This window comes from Carcharodon carcharias, chromosome 32 (genome assembly GCF_017639515.1).
Source record: "Carcharodon carcharias isolate sCarCar2 chromosome 32, sCarCar2.pri, whole genome shotgun sequence".
Lineage (NCBI taxonomy): Eukaryota > Metazoa > Chordata > Chondrichthyes > Lamniformes > Lamnidae > Carcharodon > Carcharodon carcharias.
The window spans coordinates 20,178,883-20,199,923 of NC_054498.1; the positions used below are offsets into that span (position 1 = coordinate 20,178,883).

Here is a 21,041-nt window from a genome sequence, read left to right on the forward strand (position 1 = left end):
AAGCTCTGGTTTGCCGCTATCGAGGATTTGAATAAGGTGGGTTACCTAAAATGTGCAGTTTTGAAGTATTCCAAATCACCCCCTTGCTAGGCAGCCTATGTGCTCCATCCCATGTCTTCTGGGCAGCATCTGAGCCCCACCCCTCAACTTCCCACCAAGCAGCTTATGCTCCTGGGTATGTAGCAGCAGTGCCACCTCCAGCTTGGCAAGAGCAGGTGGCGATGTAAACCCCCTACTGTCTCCCCTGCCTTCAGAGATATACAAGTCCTAGTGGCAAAACCTGCATTCTTTAGCCTCTACCTATGGGAGATTATAATTAAAAAGAAATATGTTTTTTTTTTGCTGTTGTAGATCCCCTGAACTCCTGCGAAAATCTACAGAACCTCAATTTATCAGGAAACCTAATCAGCAGGTATATCTGCAATTGTTTTTTCCTTTATATAGTTGATATTGTGTTTATATTGTGTTCTTCACAGCTCCGTATTTAGTAAAAGTTGCTACGTTTAGGTGTTGCAGCATTAGGTGAAGTATGGCTTTTAAATACTTGCACTGTCTTCTAGTGTTGATGCTCTTCGTTCACTCTCTGAGTTGAAGAATCTGGAGACAATTCGATTGAAAGACACCATTTGCGACTTCAGTAATCCAGGTAGCTTACTTACCTCTCCGTGATGGTTTAGTTTATGGCACTCCTGCCTTTCAGTCAAAAGATTATGGGCCAAGCTCCACTTCCTGAGCACAAAATCTGACCAACATTCCCAGTGCAGTGCTTGGGGAGTGCTGCACTGTCGGAGGTTTGGTCTTTCAGATGCGACATTAAATCAAGACCCCGTCTGCCCTTTCAGGTGGATGTTAAAGATCCCATGGCACCATTTTGAAGAACAGGGAAGTTATCCCCAATGCCCTGGCCAATACTTGTCCCACAACTAAAATCAGTAAAACAGAGTATCTGGCCATTGTCACATTACTGTTTGTGGGAGCTTGCTATGCATATTTGGTTTCTGTGTTTTCAAACATTACAACAGTGACTACACTTCAAAACAAAAATTACTTCATTGACTGTAGAGCACTTTGGGATGTCCTGAGGTCATGAAAGGCTTGAGATAAATGCGAGTCTTTTTATCTTCGAAAGCAATAAAATAATTGGACAAGAATCCAGTTAATTCCTTTCCTGTTATGTTTTTTCGCCTGTGTAAGTGGCAGGATTGCATCAGTAGAGCAGCAGAAGATAAATCCTCAGCCTTCCATTATTTATGGTACCTTGGCTGCAAGAAATGATGCAAGGTTAAAGAAAGGGTGACTCATTTAAAGCTACTTAGTCACCATGTAATGGTGCCTGTAGAGGCGTGATGCAGCACATATTTTATGTGAGATATTAAAATGCTTTCAAAGGATAAAATAATTGCTGCTTCCATGTTAACACCCTATTGGCACTGTAAAGCTCTGGGTGTTCAAGTGAAATGCGAATGGCTTAGATGCAAGAACTACTGATTTTATAGAAAGATGTAACTGTGAAGTCCTTTGTTTTCAGTTTGTATGAATACTTCGTATCGGAATGCAATGCTGGAAATCTTTCCGAAAATAAAAGTGTTAGATGGTGAGTAATCTTGTCACTCTATTAGAGTTTGAAAACCAGTTGCATGTTTTTTTTGTTTCAAGGCACTAATTTTGGATTTGCAATGAAACAGTTTTATCAGTCTTCACAGGGATTAGGCCTTCTATTACACTGCTGCTTTGAATAATTTTGCACACGCAGATATGGGACTGTGGTACTGTTGTGGTTACAATAATGGATCAGCAACCTGGAGCTAGGTCACTGCCACTGTGACAACCTGAATTCATAAAAATGGATTAGATTGTTGTTAAAAACGCAACTCGTGAACTGTCCGTAGGCAACCCATTTCCACCCAAATTGGCCGTCTGTGACTATGTGATTGACTCTTATTGCTCCCTGAAGGGAACCTGCCCAAGTTCCAGGGCAAAAGAAGAATGTTTGAAGAAATATGTATCTTTTAAATGCAATTCTTTTCGGTCCTTGATGCCCTGTGCTTCCCTGATCCATCCATATTATGTTAAGAGCATGAGGGTTAATGTATTTCCAGGTTACTCCCAGGAGTTTACAGCAGTAGACTGTTCCCTCCTCAGCTGTTTGCATTTCACTGTCTCCCCCCCCCCCCAACCCCCACCCCACCCCACCCCACTCCTCCCAAGGGAAGAGGGCAGGCTGCCAGCTCTACGCAAGCAGTATAGTTGTGACTGGAATCTGGTGGATGAAAAGCTGGATCCCAATATTGTGAGCTGGGATTCCAGTGCATTCATTGAAAATAAATTCTCATTCAATAAGCACTTACAGAGAGCCTACTGGGGCTCAAGGATCTGCTGAGTCTACTTTCCCCTGCTACTGGTCCTCTCATCCCAGGGAGACAAACTGGTTGTGGCTCTGCTCACAGCTCAACTTTCCACCAAGACCATCCAGCTAAAATCTGCACAAGGTGAGCCTGATTCTCTGACCTAGAGGGGCAAAACTCAATTAAAACATCTGTTTTAAGCCCTCAACGGTGGGACGGGTGGATAAATGAGACACGTGCACATCAATGGCTATGAAAACTGCAATGGGATTGGCACTCTTCCAATCATCATGGCTTGCCATGCCATTGGGTAAAGATTGCCGGCCCATCAAGATTGTGAAGTTGTTGACTGCGCGTGAATTCCTCACGTTAAATGATGACACACGCAGTCCTCTACCCAAGCCCTAAGGCGATGGACAAGTGGTGTCGAACCTAGAGATCTGCAGTCACAAATCTGCTTGTAGGCAGTGGATGCCTGATAGTTGTTGAACTCTTGGATTCAGACAGAATTAGCTCCCTGGCAGCAGCACCCGCAGCTGAGCAGCTCTTTTTAGGGTCCCCTCTGCTCACCTCGCTTGAGGAAGGGCTAGAAAAGGTGCCCCAAAGGCAGACCGTCCCAAACTGTCCTGACCGAGAAACCGCACCCAATGGGATCACCACCCTTGTGGCCGCAAACGCACACAAGCAATAAAACACATGAATTTCTGTTCATGAAATGTACGCACCCTTATGGACAATCAAAACATTGAATGCGCTGAAAGGAGAAGCGCCATTGTTTCTTGAAAGCTTGTGAGATATAACATTGATGTTGCTGCTGTCAGTAAAACCCAACTCCCTATGGGAGGCCAGCAGTGTGAACCTACCTTTACCATTGATTGAATCTGTAGAGTTAGGGAGTGATCATTTTTCTCAAAGTAATTGCTTGGAAATAGAATAGAAAGTAAACGAGACAGAAAAGTTCCATCTTAATTGGAGAGCTGTTTCTGGTAAAACATATCAGTTTTCTCTGTGCCGTCATAGTTATCATTTGTTATGGCAATACTCAAAGATCCGTTTTCTATTCTTGATATAAAATAATTCAAACTGCATTGAATTCAAACTGCATTGAATTCATTTGATTCTTTCCATTTAGTTAAAAATGAAAGCATCGAGATACTTGGCAGCTGTGGCTTAAACAGTACAGCTTTTTTTCTGTTTTGTTCACAGGGGAGAGGATATCAGGCAGGGGTAGCGATTTGTACCGGCTCTGCAAAGATATGGATGCTTCTCTGAAAGGTTTTGATGCTTTTTCATTGTAATATGGCTTGAAATTGTAAGTGAATGCCTGTTTTCACTGTATACCAAAGTGAGTGCCTGGAGAGACATGGCTGAATCCTTAAGTACTTTTTGATGCTGGAGTCCCGATCTGGCTTTTATATCTGGTGCCCTGCTGTTACACTTTTTCTATATTTTCAGAACTATGATTTTGTTTTGTGATTTTAAAATAGCATTACTGCCAACTGAAGAAACCATTTGTTTTAATCCTTTGAGGGATAAATGACCATTCCTGATCCTTTTCCAATCAATGTTTTGATTTTATTTTCCCTCTCCTTCCACAATTCCAATATAGAACATTCTATGGCATTGCTGCCAGCATGTCAACAAACAGACTTTTTAAGAACATGAGGAGTGTTATTAATAAAGTGTTACAGGGAGCGAGTGTAACATTTACAGGAAGTACTTGCCCCATGCAAGGCTGTCCGATTAATCAACTTGATATAGAAGAGCTTCTTATAAAGTGATACAGCACAGAAGGTGGCCATTCAGCCCATCAGGCCTATGCTTTGTTTGTAACTTTCTATAGTTCATGTGTTTAAGTCAGATCCTGTTCACGACACTGGAATTTATTCTCAGGTGATTATCATACAACAAGCTCACCCATTTCTCCCCGTGTTTTGTCACACTATTGCAACACTGTTGTCTATCTTTCCACATCTAACTGAGCATCAGCTGTTTTTTGTTTAAAGTTAATTATTTGTCCTGGTGCATTTGAAATAAAGCCCTTATATTCCTCGTATTTCTATCTTCTCCCCCCCCCCAACTATCCTCTGTTATTAAACAGTAGGCACATTGAGTCTCACCATATTTGTGGGCAGGTTTTCTCCAGTGTTATTGATTATCCTCCTTTGCCTGCAGTGACAATTCTTTCAGTGTTTTGACAACACTGCAGAAGCAGCACTGCACCAAAACACACCGAGACACTTACAACTCTCCAGTACTGAAGGAATGGAAAGAGCAAGAATGTAATAGTTTCTGCTGGTTGTTCAAGTGCCAGTGACTGTGTGACATTGTCCAATCACCCTGTGAATTTAAATTGTGAACACTCAGATTTGTCCTTTGCACATGTCGTTTTATAAATTTTACAATCACAGTGAATAATTTGGTAACGTTAGACATTGGTTTTAATTATAAAGTAAAACTTGCAAAAACAAACCACTCAAATGTATAATGTAGCAATTAACCCATTTGGAAAAGCTGAAGGGATCTTATTTCTGGAGCTAAACATACCGACCTTACAATTTAGACTTCACCATCTTGTGCCTATCGACATTTTGGTAATCTGGAGGTAACAGCCCAACGTCTGGAAGGGCAATCAATACTGAGAATATTGTAAGGTTCTGCAGTGTGTCTTTGGGTCGTCTCTGAATAAGACACGTGTGAAGTACCACAGAAAGTACAGAATGGTTTTGGGGGATCTGAGGAACGTACAATGTAAAGTATGGCTTCCCAGTGGATTTACAAATAAATATTAAAAAAGCCCCTGCCTTGTTGGAGAAATTGTTGCAGTAAATGTTTCACTTATGTACCCACACCATAGAACAACGTTTTAGAACGTTGGACACGGGTGTTAGTGGCCGGCAACCTGCCTTATTTTCTGACAGTTTAAATCATTAAATGTAAAATCAAGTGCTACAGATGGCCAGATTGCCGTATGCACTGTAGTCGTGCACCTTGAGTGCCTACAGGAAATTATTCCCATTGTCCTAGAGAAATGTCGTTCCCAAATCCAGCACGAGAGGGGAGAAAACACCAGGCAGCAAATGGTTTTCAGAAACTATTTCCTAATAGGCAGGATTGTTGATCTGTGGTGTAGCATTTCTTTTTCTGTTCTTCTCTCACAGGTTTCCTTGCTTCAGTCGTCTGTATAACATCACTGATGGAAGATGCTGCCCTACTTGTTTTTCTCACTGTCTTTTAATTTGTTCTTTTCTTCCATCCTACACTGTACCTCCACCTCTTGATCCCCACTCGTATATATCTGTCTCTGTATTTTATAGCTACTTGTCAGTAAGGGAATACAACTGGGAGTGCGGCTCTCTCAACTGCCAGAGTACATGTTAGTGTGGTCATTTTATTGGGGTCAAAGAAAGGAGGAAGTAGACCATGTAAAGACTGGAGGCATTCTCCAGAGAAATTTAGAGTAGAAGAAGAGACCATCCAGCCCATTGAGTCTGTATTATCTTGGTACAGGCAGTCTTCATCTTTCCGACATTTGAGTTGTGATGAATGACATTTACGACGTTTATAAGTTGACACCCTGTTTTGAATTTCCATGTCGGTTTCAACTCTGAGTGGCAGGCGGTGACTGGTGGGGTACCGCAGGGATCAATGCTTGGGCCCTAGCTATTCATAATATATATCAATGATTTAGATGAGGGAACCATATGTAATATTTACAAGTTTGCTGATGACATGAAACTTGGTGGTAATGTGAGTGATGAGGAGGATGTTAAGAGGCTTCAAGGCGATTTAGGCAAGTTGAGTGAGTGGGCAAATACATGGCAAGTGCAGTATAATGTGGATAAGCTTGAAGTTATCCACTTAGGCAGAATATTATTTAAATGGTGATAGATTGGGAAATGTACAAAGGGACAATCACTGAAAGCAAGCATGCAAGTGCAACAAGCAATTAAGAAGGCAAATGGTATGTTGGCCTTCATTGCGAGAGGACTTGAGTACAGGAGCAGGGATGTCTTACTGCAGCTGTACAGGGCCTTGGTGAGACCACACCTGGAGTATTGTGTGCAGATTTGGTCTTCTTACCCAAGAGGAAGCACAGCGAAGGTTCACCAGACTGATTCCACTAGGCCTGTATTCACTGGAGTTGAGAAGAATAAGAGTGGATCTCATTAAAATGTATGAATTCTGACAGTGCTGGACAGGCTGGATGCATGGCTGATGTTTTCTCTAGCTGGGGATCTAGAACGAGGGCTCACAGCTTCAGGATACAGAGTAGATCATTTTGGACTGAGATGAGGAGAAACATCTTCACTCAGAGGGTCCTGAACCTGTGGAATTCTCTACCACAGAGGGCTGTGGAGGCCAAGTCACTGATTATATTTAAGAAGGAAATAGATAGATTTCTGAACCCAAAAGGGGTCAAGGGGTATGGGGAGAGAGCGGGAGCATGCTGTTGAGATGGAAGATCAGCCATGATCATATTGAATGGTGGAGCAGGCTCGAAGGGCCAAATGACCTACTTCTGCTACTTTTCTCTGTGTTTCTATGCTGACGATGCCATGCCTGTGAACAAATCCAAACATTCATACATGCACATAGATGTTTTGCACCGCCTATCTCCCTGACTCAAGATGCTCAATTGCTATTCCAGTGCCATTAGTACATTACTGTACTATATTTCTATATATATTTTTAGCTTTTGTGACATTTTTAATCTCAATCTGATTGCTATTTACAACATAAATACATTAATGCTGCTATATCACTTGTCTATAATCGATTGAGCACAAAATTCTTGGTTATTTTGGTGAAAATAGGGCATTTATAACATTGTTCTTACAGGAGAATCAGTTCCAAGTTATGACTTTTTGACAAGATGCGGTTTTCAGGAACCAATTGTGTCGTAAGTCCGAGTACTGCCTGTATTCCATTAAATACTGATGACACGCTTGACTGCTGAAGGATAACTGTATTACTGGGTGTCTGTGGTCATATACAACCTTTTACTTACTTTACTTGACATTAGTTGAGTGGAAACCCCTTCCTATCCATGAATGCCACGGCAGTGTTGAAAGGAGCTCCCATGTAGCCAGGAGTTCCATCTGTGAGGCCTCAAACATAAGAATTCAGGGCCATCGACTTATAATGTGGGGCCCTTTCCTGCTGCCGGTTTATTTCTCTCAAGGGGCTGATGATCAATTTCTTGGCTGATGAACCATCAGTGACTTAACATGTGCTGTGGAGCAGCTAATTTGCTGATGTCAGCCAGGGTAGCCTGAAAGAAACCAGTTGTTTAGTTAAAGCCTTTGACTGCCACAGGTGACATTTGCAGGTCAGAGTGCATGTTTCTGTACAACGTGAGGACAGATCACCTTGGACATACATAAGCGGTGGGATCTATAAACCTACTTCCTTGGGGGTTTTTCCTTACTCTTTCATGGGATGTGGATGTCGCTGGCAAGGCCAGCAATTGCCCATCCTTAGTTGTCTTCGAAATGAGTCACTAGCTGGGCCATTTTAGAGGAGTCGACAACATTGCTGTGGGCCTGGAGTCACATGTAGGCCAGACCAGGTAGGGATAGCAGATGGGTTTTTACAACAATCAATCATTTTATTGTTACCATTACTGTGATAATTGTCACCATTACTGTGATTTGTTAATTGAATTTTAAATTCCACCAGCTGCCATGGTGGATTTTAACTTATGTACTCCAGAACATTAGCCTGGGCCTCGGGATTACTAGTCCAGTGACATCACCATTACGTCACCGTCCCCCTCTTAAAGTGAGGGCACATCAATTCATGTTGCCTCCGATTTCTTTTGCTCCTAACCATAGTTATAAAGAGAGGAATGAAACTATCATCATGAGCTTTACATAACTTTATAAATTTATGCACAAGGGTATAACTCATGTTACAACATCATAACATGCTCTTCACAGTGGAACTGCTTGTGAAAATGCAGTAGATCCTAATCACAAAGTGGCAACCTCTTTGTCCATACTTTTGCCACTTAGGATGGTTTGCAAACAATTTGAGTGTCCTTCGTCATTTTCTTCCTTAAAACTTAGAAGAAGCTTAGCTTGAACATTTTTTGCTTATAGAATTCAGCCTGGCTGGTCACTAATCAGTCTCACAATTACCAATTTATTTTTATGACAGTACTGCTTCTCCTTATTGCCTCGTTGTAGGAGCCCATTTGCTTTGCTGTATCCAGTGCTCTCAGTCACTTCTTGATATCACTTGGAGTGAATCAAATTAGCTGAAGGCTGACTTCTGTGATGGGCACTTTTGGTCGAAGATGTTTGCAAACGCTTTAGCCTTTACTTTTGCCTGTCATCATTGAAGATGGGAATGTTCGTGGTCCCTCCTCCTTTTGTTAAATTGTCCACCACCATTTACAACTGGATGTGACAGGAATGTAGACCTTTGATTTGATCCATTGGTTGTGGGATCACTTAGCTCTACCGATAGCCTGCTGCTTCTGCTGTTTAACTTGCATTTAGTCATATGTTGTAGCTTCACCAGGTTGAAGCTTTATATTTAGTTATGCCTGTTGCTGCTCCTGGCATGCTCTCCTGCACTCCTCATTGAACCAGGGTTGATCCCTTGGCTTTGTAATAATGGTTGAGTGAGGGATATGCTGGGTTAGGAAGTTACAGACTGTGATTGAATACAATTCTGTTGCTGTTGCTGCTGCTGCTGATAGTGCCTCATGGATGCCCAGCTCTTAGCTGCTAGGATCTATTCTGAATCTATCCCACTTAACTCTGGTAATGCCACACAATATGATGGAGGGTAAACTCGATATGAAGATGGGATTTGTCCACTGTGCAATGCTGACTCCTACCTATACTGTCATGGACAGATGCATCTGTGACGGATAGATTGGTGGAGGTGAGGTGAAGTAGATTTTTCCCTCTTGTCGGTTCCCTCACCGCCTATTGCAAGCCCAGTCTGGCAGATAGGTCCTTCAGGACTCGGTCAGGTCGGTCAGTAGTGGAGCTTCCGAGCCACACTTGATGGACATTGACGCCCCCATCCAGAGTACATTCTGTGCTTTGCTACCTTCAGTGCTTCTTCCAAGTGGTGTTCAGCATGGAGGATCTATCAGCTGAAGGAGGGTGGTAATCAGTAGGAGGTTTCCTTGCCCACATTGGACTTGATACCATGAGACTTCATGGGGTCTAGGGTCAATGTTGAGGAGTCTCAGGACCACCCCTTCCTGACTATATATCATTGTGCCACCAGTTCTGGCTGATCTGTCCTACTAACATCCCACCAACAGGGCAATGGATCTGGGGTATTGTCTGCAAGGTATGGTTTAGTAAGCGTAACTGTGTAAAACTATCAATTAACTAGTCTGCGGGACAGCTCTCCCAATTTTGACACATCTCCGATGTTAGTAAGGGGAACTTTGCATGGTTGACTGGTCTGTATGTCTTTGTCATTTCCTAGGTTGAGGTAGGGTGGTGCCAGTTTTATTCTTATTATTCTACTTTTCTGTAGCAGTTTGACACAACTGAGTGGTTTACTAGGCCCTTTCAGAGGGCATAAGAGTCAACCACATTACTGTGGGTCTGGAGTCACGTATTGGCCAGACCTGGTAAGGACAGCAAATTTCAGTTTTTACAGCAATCCGATAGTTTGGTGATCATTTAATAATGAGACTAGATTTTTATTTCAGATTCGTTTAATGAGTTTAAACTTCCGCAGCTGCCGTGGTGGGATTGGAACTCGGGGGCAGGATTTTCAGGGTGGTGAGTGGCTGCCTCAGGGAACTGAAGAATTTTAAAAAAACAAAAATAAAGATTATGAAATTCTGGAAAAAAATGTCCCCACGTCAGACTCACTCACCTGAACATATAGATAACAAAAATTCTATCAGAACATCTTTTTAAATTAATCTCAGAAAGCTCATCCCGCCCGTGGATGAGGTCCCCTCAAAAATCCGAAGGCTGCCTGGCCAATTCGCCCGCCTGCCAACCTTAAGGTTGGACGGGCAGCGAAAAATGGCTCTTAATAAATACCATTAATGGCCTTAATAGGTCTCGTAATATTTCACGAGTGCACGATGACATCCGGATGCTCCGCCCATCGTCATCGCACACAATTTTATACTCGGGCAAAAAATCTTGCACCGGGTCTCCGGAGCATGAGACCCAGCCTCTGGGTTACCAGCCCGTTAACATTATTGAAACTTACAGAATACTGAAAGGCCTGGATAGAGTGGGCATGGGGAAGATGTTTCCATTAGTAGGAGAGACTAGGACCCGAGGGCACAGCCTCAGAGTAAAGGGAAGACCTTTTAGAACAGAGATGAGGAGAAACTTCTTTAGCCCAGAGAGTGGTGAATCTATGGAATTCATTGCCATAGAAGGCTGTGGAGGCCAGGTCATTGAGTGTATTTAAGACCGAGATAGATAGGTTCTTGATTGGTAAGGGGATCAAAGGTTACGGGGAGAAGACGGGAGAATGGAGTTGAGAAACTTATCAGCCATGATTGAATGACGGAGCAGACTCGATGGGCCGAATGGCCTAATTTCTGCTCCTATGTCTTATGGTTTTATTACCACGATGCTACTGTTCCCTCAAATCTTCTTCAGCCTCATGCCAATGCCATCACGTTTCCTTTACTGTCAACTTATGCCAGCACCAGCCTCAAATCTTTTTGTGGGTTCTTATGCCCAGCATGTTGCCATTTGCCTCTTGCTTATTTTCATGTTAAGCTTTAATTGCTTGGTTTGGTCTTTAGGTATTATTTGCTCCTCCTTCTGCCAGAAATTATTTCAGTTTGAGCTCCCTACCATACAACACTTTTCATCAAATTGACGACTATTTCCATAATCAGCCACATATCCTATGAACTGAATCCTCTGCTGAGTTTGGATTACAGTAGAACACCTTTCATGTGGTCCTATGACCCAGGTTTTGGTGATTAAGATTTAGAGTGAAGCCAAAGTCCCAAATCTAGGAATCCTGCAATAACCAAAGTTAATTGCAGAAGAATAATTTTGGGAGAATGCTTGGGACTAGAATTCAAGGAGGTACGATACCATATTCCTAACAGAGAACTGTAGTTATCTATGTAACTGTTAAAAAATCTTATGTCTGCAGTAACATCCCACAGTGCCATTTCTTGTTGAAAGAGCATAACTGTGGTGTGACAAGTTTACAAAGCATTTCCTATTATAAATATAAATATAGAAAATTCTCATGGAAATATAATTCAGTCATCGTTTCTATCTGTTTTATGTCAACACACTCTGGTTCATTTGCCCTCCAACCTGTAACCCTGCTTCACCTGAACAATATATTTGGGTTGCGATTCCGAGTCTTTTTATTCTTTCATGGGGTGTGGCTAGGCCAGCATTTGTTGCCCATCCCTAATTGCCCCGAGAAGGTGGTGGTGAGCTGCCTTCTTGAACCGCTGCAGTCCATGTGCTGCAGGTACACCCACAGTGCTGTTAGGGAGGGAGTTCCAGGATTTTGACCCAGTGACAGTGAAGGAACAGGGATATAGCTCTAAGACAGGATGGCGTGCAGCTTGGAGGGGAACTTGCAGGCGGTGGTGTTCCTGTGCATCTGCTGCCCTTGTCCTTCTAGGTGGAAGAGGACACGGGTTTGGAAGGTGTTGAAGGAGCATTGGCGAGTTACTGCAGTGCATCTTGTAGATGGTACACACTGCTGCCATGGTGTGTCGGTGGTGGAGGGAGTGAAGGTCGGAGGTGGTGGATGTGTTACCGATCGAGTGGGCTGCTTTGTCTTGGACTGTATTGAGCTTCTTGAGTGTTGTTGGAGCTGCACTCATCTAGGCAAGTGGAGATTATTCCATGACACTCATGTCTGCCTGGATGTAATACCGCAGAAGATGGACTAACGTTGTACTAAAAGTCTTTTTTGATAGCTCTCTTGTGAAGAGTCTTGGGATGTTTACTACATTAAAGGTGCTATATAAATGCAAATTGCTAATGTTGTGTGAGCACACTTTCTGCCCACAAACCTCAGTTACTGTTGTGATGAGTTTTGGTAACACATTTTACATGAGTGTTTATCATTGAAAATGCCTTCACAAGCTGGTAGAATGGGAATTCCCTATGTAAAGTTGATCCCAGTAATTTCTATAGTTGAAATCTGTAACCACCAGTTGGCGTTGTAGCTCCACAGTATCACGTATCATTTAATCCTCCAAACAAACCCCGAGCAATTCCAAAGGGTTAACCAAATAGAAAAGGAATCATTTAGCCATAATACATTTAAACAAAAATAAAAACAAAAAAACTGCGGATGCTGGAAATCCAAAACAAAAACAGAATTACCTGGAAAAACTCAGCAGGTCTGGCAGCATCGGCGGAGAAGAAAAGAGTTGACGTTTTGAGTCCTCATGACCCTTCGACAGAACTTGAGTTTGAGTCCAAGAAAGAGTTGAAATATAAGCTGGTTTAAGGTGTGTGTGTGGGGGGCGGAGAGATAGAGAGAGAGAGTATCAGCTGTGGCTCAATGAGTAGTACTCTCACTTCTCAGTCACAAAATCTCCACAGCTTCAACCACAAGATCCAGGCTGATGCCTCAGCGCAGTGTCGGAGATGCCGTCTTTCGGATGTGACCTTAAATCAGAGCCCTCAGGAGTGGTGTAAAAATCTCTCAATGTCATATGAGGAAGCGCAGGGCAGTTCACCAATATTAATCCCCTGTTGTGGTATCTTTGACAAACAAACCACAGGAGGCTCAGGTACTGGTTACGATCATTTATTCGAGCAATTGCAAGGAGAGAACCACCTCAAAGCAGCTTGAGGTAGCACTGTACCGAATTACAAGTACACAGCTTATTTATACATCACTGACAAGAGCATTGTTCAGCCTGTAGCCAGGCAGAGCCTTCTCCCCCTATCTAAGCTGGGACCATCTGTCCTCTCCTTATCAGTTGACGAGCACACTTAATCTAACCTGTTTTTATCCTCTGTCTCCAGTCTAGTTCCCAGGGTCTTTCTGGCGATTGCAGACCCTAAGGGTGTGCAAAGTTCATCTGGTAACCCTTGACTGTTAATTTACTTGATGGCACTGTCTGCCTGGAGATTCTAAGTAATTCTCTTTCAATAAATTCTTACTGTATTCCCCCTAATAAGGAATAGCAGGGGAGTTCACCAATATTAATCCCCCAGCCAACATTTGCTGTTTGTGGGAGCTTGCTGTAGGCAAATTGGCTGCCGTGTTTCCTACATCACAGCAGTGACGACACACTGTGGTTGACTGAAGTAGTCTGTGACATCCTGAGGTTGTGAAAGGTGCTATATAAATTAAAGTTTGTTCTTATTTTCAGAAATGTGCAGCTGTGGTCCTGTTGGTGAACTACCTGGTCCTAAGAAATGGGTTGAGGACAGTTACTGGGAGCTCAAACCAATTTGGAAAACTCAGTCTGATGAAGCTGTTGAGCAGTTTTATAGTAAGGATTCTCACCAGTTGTTTGAGCTACAGTGCAATTTTTGGTGTTGGAGTACCTGTTTCCATTTTTACATGTAGCTCAGCACAGTATTCTTTTTAAAAGTTCAGTTATTGTGTTGAATAGTTCTGACTGGTCTTTTCCTTATTTTTGATACACAGATATTTTGAAGGAATGCAGAGAGCTCAACAATAAGGCTGCTGATGTCATTGCAAAAGCAGAAAGGACGCTTGTACTAAAGTAGCTGAGCACCACAGACAATAAGCAGATACTTACAGAAACTCGAGGAATGCTGAAACTGAAGCAACTGATCACACTGCTGTCTTCTCAGCCAAACTGGATTTTTATTAAGGACTCCCTATTGAAACCAAAGAAAAGGATGGTCCCTTTAACTGTTGGTTGTTTTCTGTACAAATCTTTAAGTGCGATAGTTCACAGATGCCTGCCTCCTCACCTTGCCCATGCTTGTGGAGTGGTGCCCCTCGAGCTATATATATATATATATATATATATATATATATAAAACCCATTGTCCATCTCTACTGGAGAGGGATGCCTCTGGTTGGTTAATTACATTTTAGGTGGGATATTTACTTCCCAAAGACTGGAAAATATCAGAAGCATGTGAACCAAGAAAGGCATCTAACCTGCATGGAATGAAATCCATTTGTCTACCTCACTTTTTCTACAGACAGGATTGTGCATTTGTCAGTTTTACACTTCCTAGACTCTTGTCCTGTTACTTCACCTTTTTTTAAGCCATTGAGTCCTGTAAAACTAAAAATGCTTTTTATTATGCCTGATAATTTGAAGTTTGACAATTAGCTGGAATAAATCACTCATGTTTATACCTGTTGTGACTAAATAAACTGATTTCCAGCTATTAGCCTCTGTTGTGGTATATTTTGAAATACTGCACCCATGTTAAACTACACTGTGTCTCCTGTCAACACAAGATGATCGCCGATACCCGTCTGCTCATGCACACATGCAGAAATCCAATGATGTCACTCTGCTAGAAAGCTTTTTCGTCCTTGTGGCAATATTTTCTTCAATTGTCCTGATATGTTCCTGAGGAATAATTTCCCATGGTAAAAATAGGCTGAATATTTTTTTGAAAGTATAATTAGAAGCTAAAAAATGAGGATTTTTTTTTTCTGTTACAATTTCATTGTTCTTTTAAGGCCTTAATAATTAAAGACTCGTGAACTTTGCTGTCACAGTTTAGCACCTCAAATCCTCAGTATGGATTATCCCACTTGTTAAATGTTTGCCAGGCTGCTAATCAGAATTTTTCATTTTCTTTAGAAGCTGAGGTGTCACTGTTGTGTTGGCAAACAGGCATCCGATTTTCTGCATGACAATATTGAACATCGTTTTTTTTTTTTGTCATGGGTCAATTTTCAATTTTGCTTCCTTGATTTTTTTTTTTGTTTTTGGAAGCTTTTCTTTCAATACCTTATAAGAAGAAGAAGTTCTTAAATACTGCCCTGCAACTCCAATAACTGTTTGATAAGCATCTCTGCTCCTGACCGCTGCCTGTTCTGTCACTCACAATGACGTAGCAGAGAAAAACATTACAACTGTGCATGCACAGCTTTAGCAACAACCATAACCATCAAACGATGTATCCGTGCTCAGGTGCCTCACCATTTAAAATGCACGTTTGTTTCCTGAATGACACTGTGGAAAATAAATCTCCACAATGAGATTTTTAAATTTAATCCAGCTATACAAAAGCAAAGATGCTGAAGTCTGATATAAAAACAAAAGATGCTGGAAATAGGCAGCTGGTCAGGCAGCCTCTGTATATAGAGAGAGAGAGAGAAACAGAGTTAACGTTTCAAGTTGATGACATTTCTGACAACTGCTATAATCATAGTTTGAGCAAAAACCAACAATGCCAAAAAAAGCTGATGAGCTTCCCAAATTCCGCTTTACAATTCAGGGCTAATATAAGGCAGTTGTTTCACCGGGGGATCAAATGGTGTCCTAAATCACAAGGGCAAGGTTTTGTTGGCTTTATAACCGTTACCTGATCTCCAAGATGAGATCTTTTGGGCCTTTTGTAAATTTTTGACTCAGAATTATTTTGACCCTCCGTCATTCTCGTGCATTGGTCCCAGCTCTCCCCACATGCAGAGGAGGGTCAATTCTTGCTTTGAGATCCAGCTAAGCATTCGATTGAGTACTTGCAGTAGGTTGGGTGGCGGGGGGCGGGGGTCAAAGAGTAAATGCCAAACCCTCTTTGGCAACTGCTTTTAGGTATTGTGAGTGCACCCCTCTAAGATCTCTGAAAGCACTGGAGCTTCATGTCTGGCTGTGTTTGAAAAATGTTTATTTAACTTTTTTAACCACTGTCAAGAGTGTAGTTAGATTGTTTCTTGGAAATTCATAATGATTTTTTTTCTTCTAGAGTTTCAAAGCATTGATTCTTTGCAAACTGACTTCTCAAATAGAATCTTATCGTTTTGACTCTGTACAACTGAAGCATTGCTTCCTCTCCTTTGTATCCAGCTTGCTTGAGATAAAGGCCAACATTTCATTAGCCTTCCTGATTACTTTTTGGCTGTGACCTCTAAATAATTTGTGTACGTGGACACCCAAATCACTTTGCTCCTCTCATTCTGGCTTTGCCGTCTTGAACGCGAAGTGTGGATGACTTCACACTTCCCCACGTTGAACTCCATCTGCTATAGCTCAACCCACTCATTAAATCTGCCTCTGTCCCTTTGTAACTTCATTGTTCCATCTGCACAACTTACGTCTTACAGCCTACCGTCTTAGTTCAACTACAATTAATTGAATTAGAATGATTTACACTAAAGATGGAGGCCATTCAGCCCATCATGTCAAGGCCAGAGTATATAAACTGATGCCTTTATAATTAAATGCTTTTTTAAAAAGAAATCTGTATTGCCCACTTTGTTCGAATTAGAACGGTATTTTTCTGGCGATTGTGCTTCCTGTTTCTATTTTTTGGGAGTTTTAAATGTCAGATATTTCCCTTGGATTCAATGTCACTGAGTGCCCCATATGTAGACCTTGCACCTCAAAAAGTGTCCTTTGCTGCCTAATATCTTGGTAAATGTGATGAGCCCAGAAATCAAACAGGGAACCCTTTACCAGTACACTGCAGCTTACTGTACTATATCACATTTCGCCACATGATCTCCTTGACTTCAGAAGGTGGAAGGTCTATGATACTATGGCTCCACCTCCAGACCAGCAAACAAATTTATTTAACATTAAACATGTACATAAACAGCACTCAGTACAAACAGGATATTTATAGTCATAACCTTTTCTATTCTCCTTGAAATATCAGAACAACAAAGGCATTCTTTGTGTTATAAACTGACATTAAACTGACCTTTTAAAAATTAAAAAAACCTCCTCACCGTCCAACCCAGAAGGGAAAAAAACAGTAAACACTGGTGAAATAAGAAAACTGGTCCAGTATACCTTAAAATGGAACTCCAGTAAAATTGGGAAATAAGTGTACTGGTCCGAACTGTTTTCCTTCTGGGAAGGCGCCAAACACTCCTTCTGGTTGAATTGGTAATTCACTTGTACTTCTTTCAATTTAGTACACTGTATTCGCTGCTCACCATGTGGTCTCCTCTACGTAGACTGGGTGATCACTTTGCATAACCCAAAGCCTCTGGTTGCTTGCCATTTGAATTAACCACTTTTCCTGTCTCTCACACATTTCTGTCCTCGGCCTGCTGCAGTGTTCCAGTGAAGCTTAATGCATACTCAAGGAACAGCACTTCATCTTCCTATTAGGCACTTTTTGCTTTCGGAATTATTCTGCTATTCACACTCACTTTGGACAAATATTTTGTTTCTTTAGTACAACCATTACCACTCCATTTGCTTTTTATTTCATGACATCTTTGTCATTCAATCTCTCCCGCCCTCTCCTGTATCCCAGACCTTCCTTGTTGTTCTTCCTGCCCCCTCCACTCCATCAACAGCATAAAACCCATTACATTCCCACCTCCCTTCAGTTCTGAAGAAGAGTCATATTCGACTTGAAACGTTAAATCTGTTTCTCTCTCCACAGATGCTGCCAGACCTGCTGAATATTTCCAGAACTTCATGCTTTTATTTCCAATTTCCAGCTTCCTCAGTAATTTGTTTTGTTAAATTTATTCATGGGATGTGGGCGTTGCTGGCTAGGCCAGCGTCTATTGCCCATCCCTAATTAACCTCGAGAAGGTGGTGGTGAGGTGCCTCCTTGAACCGCTGCAGTTCATGTGCTGTAGGTACACCCACAGTGCTGTTAGGGAGGGAGTTCCAGGATTTTGATCCAGCAACAGTGATCCAGCAGCTTACTCTCTCTCCACAGGTGAATATCCAGACATCTTATAAATGAGTTGAGGGTTTCTGCCTCTACTACCCTTTCAGGCAGTGAGTTCCAGACCCCCACAAAAGCTTCCTCATCTACCCTTTAATCTTCCTACCAATCACTTTAACTTTATGCTCCCCAGTCACTGACCTTTTTGCTAAGGTAAATAGGTCCTACCCATCCACTCTATCTAAGCCCCTCACTATTCTGTACATCTCAATCAAATCTCCCCTCATCCTCCTCTGTTCTAAGGAGAACAACCCCAGCCTATCCAATCTCTCCTCATAGCTGCAATTTTCCAGTCCTGGCAACATCCTTGTATAAAGATAAATGACAAAGAACCAGAGGGGAAATGAGAATTATTTTATTTCTTAACGGGCTCTGAGGATCTGGAATATACTATCTGAAAGAGCGTTGGAAACAGATTCAATGGTAGCTTCCAATGGTGAATGGGATAGCTACTTGAATGGAAGGATTTGCAGGCCTATTGCAAAAGAGGAACAGAGTGGGAGTAATTGGGTAGGTCCTTCAAAGAGCTGGCATAGCCACAGTGGGTTGAATGGCCTCCACCTGTGCTGTTTGATTCAATGGGCAGAATTTTCTGGTCAGGTAGCAGCAGGAGCCTGGCTGGAAAATGCAGCAGGCTATTCAAAAGTCCGTTTCCTTTGGCAAGACCGAAAGATCCTGCCGGGAAGATTCCAACCAATGTCTTATCAGTGGCAACAGCAGCGAGTACGTTATCTGAGTGTGTGTTAGTGAGCGGGGAACATTCGCCCACCGAGAGCACGCGTTGGAAAATCACCGCTATTGGGTTGGATGAAGGGAGTGGCCTGTTCCCATTTCCCACTGGCAATAGTTCCTGCCACCAGTGTGCAATCAGAGGGAAGGTAAACATGTTACCCCTCAGTGCCCCCCTCTAATGGGGAATTCCTTCAAAAAATAATTTTAAAAAGCCCACCAGCCTGAGAAGGGCCTTCAGGGGTCCAAGCCTTTACTCTGGCCCGGCTGGCTTTTGATTCACTGGATCCCAGTGTCCTTGCAGCAGTGTGTAGTACAAAAGCTCATTGAATAACTGGCCCTCGCTGCTGAATGAAATGACCTCCCCAGGACTTTGTCACTGTTTCTTACGTGCTAACGCCATAACTATCTCCTGGATATGGTCGGTGTTATGTTTCAGGACCTTCACAGAATCACAGAATCACACAGTGCAGAAGAGACCCTTCGGCCCATCGAGTCTGCACCGACACGTGAGAAACACCTGACGTACCTACCTAATCCCATTTACCAGCACTTAGCCCATAGCCTTGAATGTTATGACGATGCCAAGTGCTCATCCAGGTACTTTTTAAAAGATGTGAGGCAACCTGCCTCCACCACCCTCCCAGGCAGCACGTTCCAGACCCTCACCACCCTCTGGGTAAAAAAGTTTTCCTCACATCCCCCCTAAACCTCCTGCCCCTCACCTTGAACTTATGTCCCCTCGTGACTGACCCTTCAACTAAGGGGAACAGCTGCTCCCTATCCATCCTGTCCATGCCCATGATAACCTTGTACACCTCGATCAGGTCACCCCTCAGTCTTCTCTGCTCCAACAAAAACAACCCAAGTCTATCCAACCTTTCTTCATAACTTAAATGTTTCATCCCAGGTGAATCTCCTCTGCACTCCCTCCAGTGCAATCACATCCTTCCTATAATGTGGCGGCCAGAACTGCACACACTACTCCAGTTGTGGCCTCACCAAGGTTCTATACAACTCCAACATAACCTTCCTACTTTTGTAATCTATGCCTCGATTGATAAAGGCAAGTGTCCCATATGCTTTTTTCACCACCCCACTAACATGCCCCTCCGCCTTCAGAGATCTATGGACACACACGCCAAGGTCCCTTTGTTCCTCATGACTTCCTAGTGTCATGCCGTTCATTGAATACTTCCTTGTCAAATTACTTCTTCCAAGGCGTATCACCTCACACTTTTCAGGGTTAAATTCCATCTGCCACTTATCTGCCCATTTGACCATCCTGTCTATATCTTCCTGTATCCAAGACACTCAACCCCACTGTTAACCACCCGGCCAATCTTTGTGTCATCCGCACACTTACTAATCCTATCCCCCACATAGTCATCTATGTCATTTATATAAATGATGAATAATAGGGCACCCAGCACAGATCCCTGTGGTACACCACTGGACACTGGCTTCCAGTCACTAAAGCATCCTTATGTCATCACCCTCTGTCTCCTACAACTAAGCCAATTTTGAATCCACCTTATCAAATTACCCTGTATCCCATGTGCATTTGCTTCATCTCACTTAGTTAGGAATTCTTGTGGCGCAATGGGGAGCATCCCTGCCTCTTAGCCAGAAGCTCTGGGTTCGAGTCCCACCCCAGGACTTGACGGCTGCGGAAGGTGTGTTCATAGAATGGCCAAACGTGTCGAGTATCAACCTGCAAATCCCTCCAACACATGCTAATGGCAGGTGGTAAGAGTGGGAGAGACTCCTGGTCAGCCATGTGATGGAAAGAATGCCTCTACCATCACTATCCACCGCTCTGGACTATAACATGCATGTAAAAGTGCATGCTGCCACAGTAACTCAGATTTCTTGGGAGGGGCTGGTTGGACATCTGGTGTGGATCAGGTTGGTGCCAACTGCACAGGGTTCAATCCCCTGCCCCAGTTGGGGTGAATTCGGGACCTGCCTCCTTGCCCAATCTGTGTTGGAGATCATGGCGCTGTGGGTCAGACTTGGGCAGAAAACTGTAGAAGGCAAATCGAAAAACATGCAAGCCTGCATTCCCTATGAACCAGAGCGTGTCTTCACCTTCCCAATATTGGGGAAAATTTAGTGAGGCCTCAATAGTGTTCACCAGCTAATGGAATATATCATATGCTTC

At 42.8% G+C, this 21,041-nt stretch overlaps 1 protein-coding gene across 1 annotated transcript in view; it reads left to right on the forward strand.

Annotated features, from left to right (window-relative positions):
* lrrc61 (leucine rich repeat containing 61) overlaps window positions 1-14,659 on the forward strand; it is a 29,707-nt gene extending 15,048 nt beyond the window's left edge. The window contains exons 4-9 of the mRNA XM_041178492.1: window positions 352-412; window positions 561-646; window positions 1,529-1,594; window positions 3,552-3,620; window positions 13,666-13,788; window positions 13,947-14,659. Of these exons, the coding sequence (XP_041034426.1) occupies window positions 352-412; window positions 561-646; window positions 1,529-1,594; window positions 3,552-3,620; window positions 13,666-13,788; window positions 13,947-14,029 (488 nt within the window). The 3' untranslated portion in view covers window positions 14,030-14,659. The remainder of the gene's footprint in view (window positions 1-351; window positions 413-560; window positions 647-1,528; window positions 1,595-3,551; window positions 3,621-13,665; window positions 13,789-13,946) is intronic.
* Window positions 14,660-21,041: the final 6,382 nt, after the last annotated feature.